This window comes from Eretmochelys imbricata, chromosome 1 (genome assembly GCF_965152235.1).
Source record: "Eretmochelys imbricata isolate rEreImb1 chromosome 1, rEreImb1.hap1, whole genome shotgun sequence".
Classification (NCBI taxonomy): Eukaryota; Metazoa; Chordata; order Testudines; family Cheloniidae; genus Eretmochelys; species Eretmochelys imbricata.
In genome coordinates, this window is record NC_135572.1 from 343,786,505 (window position 1) to 343,793,402 (window position 6,898).

Here is a 6,898-nt window from a genome sequence, read left to right on the forward strand (position 1 = left end):
GCATCTAACTGGTGTCACTTAACTGAGTTCAGAGCAGCACTGTCTTTCCATTGACTTCACTGGGCCTTGGACCTCGCCCAAACTGCATATATAAATCATACGTCCTGGTGTAAAAGAACTATCAATAGGGCACCCATGTTTTCTCTTTAAAGGAAGGCTTGTCGACTTTAAAGATTTGAATAGAACATGGTGAGTAAGGAGAGAAGAACACAGCTGGCTCAGGAAATCTTACTTTCTTATTTCCTCATTGGCTTTAAGGAAATGCAGAGCTAGAGATCAGCTCACCAGAAACAAGTAGCATTTGATCAGCACTGTTAACCTGCCACCAGGAGAGAGCCCTGAGTGAAAAGGCCTGAGAAAAAAGTACAGGTCATGGATTTCTGACTTAAAGGTTTCTGTTTTGCAGGGACGGCATGTGTGAAGCTGTTCGTTGGAGGTTTTTTTGCAAAAATGTAGCAATATTAATACACTTTATAAGGAAGGTGTGATCTGTGTGACGATAATCATCTGAGAAACTTCAAGACAGGGGCATCATTATGGACAGTCCAGGGAAAACATCAGCTCAGTGTGCAGATGTGGTGAAAAGGCCAAACAAAATTTACCTGGTACTCCAGAAAAGCTAACTGGTTTATTCCCCGCATCATACTTAGCACCTATTTTAAATATAGGTGTGACATTTTTTGCTACCCTCCAGCATAGTGGCTGTTTTTATGAGACTGCACATTTCCGTTAGCAGCTCAGACATTTCATGCTATTTTCTGTTCTATTTAGACTCTGATGCTGCACCATTGCTATAGCATCCAAGTACCTAATGAACACCACTATCTAGTTCAGGTAATTTGTTTTTGGCTGAACTAACAATTTGTTCTCTTTTGATACTTCAGTGTCTAACAGTGCCTCATCTTTATTCCCTGAAGAGAACAGGTCTGGGATAGCTCTCTTGCCAACATCTTCTGTGGAAAGACTGGTTTCAGAGTAACAGCCGTGTTAGTCTGTATTCGCAAAAAGAAAAGGAGTACTTGTGGCACCTTAGAGACTAACCAATTTATTTGAGCATGAGCTTTCGTGAGCTACAGCTCACTTCATCGGATGCATACCGTGGAAACTGCAGCAGACTTTATATATACACAGAGAATATGAAACAATACCTCCTCCCACCCCACTGTCCTGCTGGTAATAGCTTATCTAAAGTGATCATCAGGTTAGGCCATTTCCAGCACAAATCCAGGTTTTCTCACCCTCCACCCCCCCACACAAATTCACTCTCCTGCTGGTGATAGCCCATCCAAAGTGACAACTCTTTACACAATGTAAAGACTGATACTGGTGTCATTTAATGTTTCTGCAATGTCTTTATCCTCCTTAATTCCCTAGTAGCAGTATTACCAAACTCATGCATTCAAAAAATCATGAGATTGTCTTGAAGAGCATGCGAGAGAGGGCCTGGGTAAATACATTTTGGATTCTTTTCCTTTGCCTTCTGGTCTCTGAGCCTTTAGGGTGCAGTCACTTCAGGTTTTCCTTCATTATGAGGGCGAGAAACTTACTTTTATTTCAAACAAAAGCTGAGATTTTCAAGCAATCTCTTTATTCCAGCAACTGGGGCTTTAAGGGAAAACAAATCACCAAATACTGCAAGACTTGCAATAAAAATCACAAGAGTTGGCAACTCTGTCAGCGGTTCTAGGTAGAGCTGGCCAAAACTTGGGAATTTCGGTATTTATGAATTTGTATTCATTCTGATTCAGAACAAAAGCAAAAATTTACCAAAGTTACTAGGCAAACTGAAGACAGCTGAAATTTTTGTTTCAGAAACACCAAAATATGGTGTTCCTGAAATTAAATGTGAAATTGACATTCTTGTCAATTTCATGGCTGCTATTCACTGAATAAAGCTTCCTGTCAAAGCTGTGGACCCTGAAACATAGGCAGATTTCCAATGGAAGCCTGCATGTTTCAGTGACGTTTTGTCAAATCTGTAATAGACTTGGCTAAACATTTCATTACAACAAATCGGCATTTTCCACCATAACAGTTTCATCAGAAAGTTTCCAGCTGGCTCTAGTCCTGGGGACCCATTTTGCCTTTCACTGGATTCCTGCCTCTGCAATAAGCACCAGGGCCCTGCTCCTGGGCTTAAGAGTAAGTAGTAAGTGTATTGCCTACTCATGTGAATGAACTCATTAACATCAGTCTATCTTAGGTACTTATATGGCCCCCCCATCACTGTAGTACTTGAATCCCTCACAATCATTAATGTATTTATCCTCATGACACTGCATGAGATAAGGAAGTTCTATTAGCCTCTCTGCCTCAGTTCCCCATCTGTAAAATGGGGGTTAAGAGCTGAATGTTCAAAAGAAGCTCAATGTCACACAGCATGTCTGTGGCAGAGCAGGGAATTAAACCCAGGTCCTAGGTTAGTACCTTACCATTGGACCATCCTTCCTCTCAGTGAAGCTATTCACATAAGGATTGATCATGCAAGTAAGATTTGCAAGATTAGGCCCTATAACTTATTTCCATGTCAATGAGACTATCTGTGTGAGTATTTCAAGAACAGGCCCTAGGACAGTAGTGCCAAGCTTTGAAGTTTCCTTGGTGCTCACTGAACTTATCTGATGGAATACTCTCTCTGTTACAATTCTCCAGTAAGCAGCAAACACTACAGAGCACCCTCAGGCTAACAACACATTAGAGGGCCACTTATTTTACTGGTTTTGCCTAACCAGAAGACAAAATGGAAGCAATTCAGAAAAGAATGACAAAATGTTTAAGAGGTTCAGAAGAGATTAATTTATGAGGAAAGGTGAACAGTAAAAAAAAAAAAAAAATGAATCTTCAAAGATGCTGAGCCCCTCACTCCTGATGAGGTCAGTGGTACCCCGTAGGTGATGATCAGGACCTGGCCGCAACTATCTAGAGCTTGGCTAAAAGACAAGTAAGAGGGGAGGGACCACACCGTACCTTTTTCAATGAATGTAAACACCTATGAGGGAAAGAATCATTTAGGCTGGTGCAAAGGTCAATAACTAGGAGAGATGAGAGGAAATTAAGAAGAGGTCAATTTAGGATGAATATTAATTAACATTTTCTAACAATGATATCTTCATCAAAAAAGATATCAAGTTAGTTTGACAGGATCTATTTTCCATAAACCCATACTGATTTGCATTAATTACATTATCCTCCTTTAATTCTTCATTAATCAAGTCCCGTATCAGCCACTCCATTATCTTGCCTGGGATCAATGTCAGGCTGACAGGCCTATAATTACCCAGGTCACCCCATTTACCCTTTTTAAAAACTGTCTCAACATTAGCTTTCTTCCAGTCTTCTGGAACTTCCTCAGTGCTCCAAGACTTATTGAAAAATCAACATTAACAGTCGAATGAGCTCCTCACCCAGTTGATTTAAAACTCTTGGATGCAAGTTATCTGGGCCTGCTGATTTAAAAATGTCTGATTTTAGTAACTTCTGTTTAACATCCTCCAACGATCCTACTGGAATGGAAAAAACGTGATCATCGCCAAATCATGAGACCATGTCATCTGTTTTTCCCCCCAAATACAAGAACAGAAATATTTATTGAACACTTCTGCCTTTTCTGCATTACTATTTATAATTTTATCATTTCCATCTAGTAATGGAACAACGTCATTGTTAGGATTCTTTTTGTTCCTAATATATTTTTAAAAATCTCCTTCTTATTGTCCTTAACTCTGCTGGCCACAGATGTCTCCTTGTGTACTTTGGCTTCCCTTATCAATTTTCTACAATTCCTAACTTCTGATTTACATTCATTACTATCAACTTCCCCTTTCTTCCATCTGAGAGGATAGACTAGATAGATTTTGTTTTTACACATACCTTTGCTTCCCCTCTAAACCAGGTTGGTTTTTTAACCAGCACAGCCTTCTTCCTCAATTGTGACTTTTTGGGCAGCTGGTAAAATGTTCTTAAATGATTCCCAATTATCAATCACATTTTTCTGATTAAATTCTTCCTCCCAGCTGATTTGGCTCACTTGTTTTCTGATTTGTGAAATTAGTCCTGTTAAAGCACCAAGTATATATATTACTGGTCTGGACTTTATTCTGGTTGCATATTATAAATGTGACCAAATCATAACCACCTGCACCTAAGTTATGATTAAGTTTTAGTTCTGTGAACAGTTCTTCTTTATCTGTTAAGATAAGGGCTAATATAGAATTCCTGTGTTGGCTGCACCACTGAGTTAGGAAATTCCATCTATAAAGTTTAGCAATTCCAAAGATGTTTTAGTACATGTAGTTATTTCTGTTTACACCAGCTGTAATTTTGGCCCTCATCTATCACAGCTCTAGTGGCTTGCAGGATGATTTCCTGACTTCTGCCCTCTTCTTAAACTCAGTTCATTTAACTAGTTGACTCCTCACCAGAAAAAAACAGTGATACCGATAACTTTTTAAGTCCTTAAACCCCAGGGTGTCCATTATCTATATTTTAAAAATTAGTAATATTGTAATATATACTCTACAACAATAGGCGAGGGTCTATTTCTGCAGGGACCAAGGACTGGAAGCTTTAGGGGACCAAAAATTGGAAAATGTTTACTCCCCTTCTGTAGGAGAGGAGTAATAAAAAAAAAATGGTGGCTGTAGCTGATGGAAAGATCCTACAAAAATTTCAAAGTGAACTGCATGCCTGTGCATTAAGACGTGCTTTTCAAGCCCTTGGGATAGCCAGTGATAATGCCTCTATCAAGTCTTTGATTTCGCCATGCATAAAGAAGAAAGCTATAATACTTTCGAATGACAGCCTCAATCTTTTGATTTAGAAATACGGTGCCTAATCATGCTGTGACTGAAGTAAATCACAGTTGGAGCTGTGCCATTGATTTAAAGAGGAAAAGAACTGGGTGCATATACTTAGACTGAGCTATGGTAAAACATGAAGGATTGAGCCTTAGGCATATCAGTCAGATCTAGACTAATTATAGCTAAACCACAACTTTTCTGCTTGGACAGTGCGACTCAGCTGATCGGTCACACTGATTCACTGCACTAAAATGGAACGTCTCTTTCCTCCCACTCCCCAAAAAGTGTTCAAAATTATATTTTGCACCACATCGCGCACACACAGGTGCGCATTGTGTCTTATAAACCTGTAGGGAGGAAGTCTCTATCCCGAAGAGCTTGCAATCTGACTCAACTTTTCTTTTAAAAAGAGTAGCATTATCTACCATACTTTAAAGAAAGAAAAACCACTAGTCTCTGCTCAAGAGGAAATTAAAGTCACCTCTGCTCCTGCCTGAGTAGCAGAGAAAGATATCAGTTAACCAAAATTTGTATCTTCCCCTATGTGACTGTTCAATCTAGAACACAACTACCCCTGCAACTCCAGGCAGCCAATTTAGCATCAGCTAAAGACATTGATCTCTTTTCTCTTCATAATTTGTACCTTTCTGCTGATTTGCCCCAAGTATTGGACACAGTGACAATAAATAGTCAGAGACCTGTCAAAACTCACTCGTTTAGAGGAAGCCTCTCTGGTTTTGGATTCATTCTGAGGCTTTTTTTAAGCAAGCATCTCACTCTTGGGTTTGGTTACAAATGTTTCAACCAAAACATTTCAAGAGCTCGCTCATGTTTCCGCTGCCATCCCATTATTGCAGATTGATGTCCCGTGAAACACTGCTACACGCCAGGGGAGAACAGAAAGTCCTTGAGAGCCTAACATAGACATTAAATAAAAAAGAAAGAGCTCAGCATTCAGCAAAGCATTTTGTTTTATAACGATGCTAAATTAAGCAGGCAAGGCAGCCAGACCTCAAAACCTTGATCCAGAATGAAAACAATCATGTTAAGGCCACAGCATTTATAACTACTGATGAGAGAGCACAGAGAACGGTTTAGAAGGCTTTGTAACTGCATTATCAAAAGGCTCCCTTGTTTAAAAGCATTAAAACGCAGCCAGCACATTGCGCCTCTTTCTCCCCCTCTTCCACAACATTAAAGAGGCATCGTTACCAGCGTGTGGAGGAACCAACACCACTCACTGCTCTGCAAGTATCATGCCCCGTATTGCAGCAAGAGTGTAACGTGGTTGCTTTGCAAGGAAAGCCGTAGGTCTAACTCCTGCTGGAGGCTGCTGAGCCAGACAGGGCGGGTAAGGAAATCTCACCTCCTGACACTGAGGCAGCTGCACGCGGGAGGAAGTCTCAACAGCATCCCCAGTCCGCGCCGCTTGACAGCAGATTAGAGCCCAGCAGCAAATCCAAGCGGGGAAGCAAGAGCGCCAGGGAAACACCAAGCAGCCGGGACCACAAAACCTCCTCTTCTTCGCTACCATGCACGGCATCTTCTGCATGCCGGACTCTTCCCGGGAGAGGGCCGGGCTCCCCTCCTCCTCTGCACCCCAACTTGCTCGCCGTGGGTTCCCCGTCCTTGCTGCCTGCTGACGGCAGCGGCTTTCCAGCCCCTCTGCCGGCTGATGGCAGCGGCTCGGGGACCGACCGGCTCTTGGCTTGCCGGGCGCAGCAGGCGTCTCGCTCTCCGCACGGCAAGGGCTGGAAGCTGCCGGGCTCCCGACACCCAGGGCAGGAGACTGTCCGAGCTCGGGCTCGCCGCGTGCCTGCCTGGCTACCCCCCACCGCTCGCCGGCGGTAGCGCCCTGGCTTGCAGCCGGCTCGCCGGGAAGTATGCGCGGACGGCAGCGGCTCCCACCCAGCCTGCGCCCCAGCTGCCGCCTCCCAGGCCAGCCAGGGCAGGGCTGACAAAGCCGGTGAGCGCCACCGCGCGGAGAGAGGAGGGGCCCGGAGGAGGGGGCGGAGGCAGCGCAGGCGCGTGCCCGGGGAAGGCTCTCCAGCCCCGGGGGGAGCGCGGAGGTTCCGCGCCTGCAGCGGCCCTGGGCGCAG

General features: G+C 43.3%; 1 protein-coding gene across 1 annotated transcript in view; it reads right to left on the reverse strand.

The window, feature by feature from the left end:
- ELAPOR2 (endosome-lysosome associated apoptosis and autophagy regulator family member 2) overlaps positions 1–6,351 on the reverse strand; it is a 135,404-nt gene extending 129,053 nt beyond the window's left edge. Inside the window, exon 1 of the mRNA XM_077807883.1 lies at positions 6,166–6,351. Coding sequence (XP_077664009.1) covers positions 6,166–6,351 — 186 coding nt within the window. The remainder of the gene's footprint in view (positions 1–6,165) is intronic.
- Positions 6,352–6,898: the final 547 nt, after the last annotated feature.